We start from the raw sequence: 2,147 nt of genomic DNA, 5'->3' as shown, positions 1-2,147 counted from the left end.
TCCATTACTTTATGTATTTAACACATTACTCTTGGGTTGCATGAATACATTATACTTTATGTATTTAACACATTACTCTTTGGTTGCCTCAATCCATTATACTTTATGTATTTAATACATTACTCTTGGGTTTCCTGAATACATTATACTTTATGTATTTAACACATTACTCTTGGGTTGCCTGAATCCATTATACTTTATGTATTTAATACATTACTCTTGGGTTTCCTGAATACATTATACTTTATGTATTTAACACATGAAACTCAAACAATAATTGTAAAAAAAAAGTAATTACGATTTTTCATTGTAATGCATCATTAGAGAATGTGTTGGAAAAACATAAAACAAAAAGGCTACTTCCAGAAATACACTGTACCACCAACATTAAATAAACAGGAAATACAAACTCACTTTTCTTTTGAAGAGAGTAATGAAGTGATTGTTCCTAAACAGTACACACAGTTCGTCATCTTTAAGTGTTGAGGTTAATTCACACAAACCATGATAAGTGAGCTGTGAAGCAGTCTTCCCAAGGAAACTTTCAGCAAGCAATGCTAATAAAGAAAATTAAAGGATCTTTAAAAAGATACTATTGTCTGGAAAATAAGCAACATTTCTAAAAACAAACTACACCTTATTTTGTACTTTTGTTGTAAAGAATTTAATGCATATTGTGGAATTGCAGATATTCTTAAAAAAAAAATACTAATTTTTGTGGAGTCGCATAAAACATTATTTTAATCCTTTCAAAAATTACAGCTTAGCCTTTTTATCTTTTTTCTTAAAGTAACTCTTATGAAACACACTGAACCATGCACGTCTGCTGTATGGTTCCAACTGTCCCTTTATGGTATAGAATACTTTGAATGTTTTCAATCAACAAATTTTAAAAATATTTCTACATAAGTCAAACCTATACGTGTTATTTACCTTTTTATTCTACAATAATACGACTCAAGTGAGCTTTTTTTATGTCACTTTTAAATGTTCTCAGACATCACAAATAAATAACTTTCTTTACTGGAGCTAATTAATAATTAATAAACAGTTTCAGAACTAAGGTTCAAATCTAATTACTTACAGCTTTATGTATTATCTGGGGAAAAGCTTAAAGTTAATGATGTTAGGAAATAAAGTATAATATTATTATTATTTAGCTAATTTTTCCAAGAAAGAGAGAAGAAACAAGAAGACAAATTAATGCTTTGTTAGTTACTTGGTGTAACAAAACTTCTTGTACAAGCATAAAATAAACTTCTTCACACAAGTTGCTTTAGTAACCAGGGTGGATCATACCTCGACCGTATCTTCTTATTTAGATATAACAAAGTCTATATCAGAATTAGACTTTTGTACCTTCTGTTACTACTTCATCTCGATCAGATGCTTTGTTGTTGATGATGTTCTCTACCAACTGGTTGTAGCTACAGTTTCCTATTGCTGCTTGAACTTCGGGTGATTGGGGATCGACCAACCAGCCGTGGTAGAGTGGAATGTGGAGGAGATCGAACACAATCAGCTCAGGTGTGTATTCAAAATGATCCACACTACAATCACATGAAACGTGTCAAAGTAACTCATTCACAACACCTAAAACTATAACACACTGGTACTATTTAATTATTAATTATAGATAACAAAATCATCCACACTACAATCACATGAAACGTGTCAAAGTAACTCATTCACAACACCTAAAACTATAACACACTGGTACTAGTCAATTATTAATTATAGATAACAAAATGAACCATACTACAATCACATGAAACGTGTCAAAGTAACTCATTCATAACACCTAAAACTATAACACACTGGTACTATTTAATTATTACCAGTGTGTTATAGTTTTAGGTGTTGTGAATGAGTTACTTTGACACGTTTCATGTGATTGTAGTGTGGATCATTTTGTTATCTCTATTCAATTATTAATTATACATAACAAAATGATCCACACTACAATCACATGAAACGTGTCAAAGTAACTCATTCATAACACCTAAAACTATAACACACTGGTACTATTTAATTATTAATTATACATAACAAAATGATCCACACTACAATCACATGAAATGTGTCAAACTAACTCATTCATAACACCTAAAACTATAACACACTGGTACTATTTAATTATTAATTAT

At 30.1% G+C, this 2,147-nt stretch overlaps 1 protein-coding gene across 1 annotated transcript; it reads right to left on the bottom strand.

Annotated features, from left to right (window-relative positions):
* Positions 1–414: 414 nt before the first annotated feature.
* On the bottom strand, positions 415–1,550 carry LOC106477531 (ubiquitin carboxyl-terminal hydrolase MINDY-2-like; the record flags this gene model as incomplete). Its single annotated transcript, XM_013938082.1, has 2 exons — positions 415–557; positions 1,360–1,550. Coding segments are annotated over 2 exons (334 nt in total), but the record flags the coding sequence as incomplete, so codon positions are not given.
* Between the last annotated feature and the right edge of the window lie 597 nt (positions 1,551–2,147).

The sequence above is a fragment of the Limulus polyphemus genome, unplaced genomic scaffold, assembly GCF_000517525.1.
Source record: "Limulus polyphemus unplaced genomic scaffold, Limulus_polyphemus-2.1.2 Scaffold17728, whole genome shotgun sequence".
Taxonomy (NCBI): Eukaryota; Metazoa; Arthropoda; class Merostomata; order Xiphosura; family Limulidae; genus Limulus; species Limulus polyphemus.
This window is presented reverse-complemented; position numbering and strand designations above follow the sequence as displayed.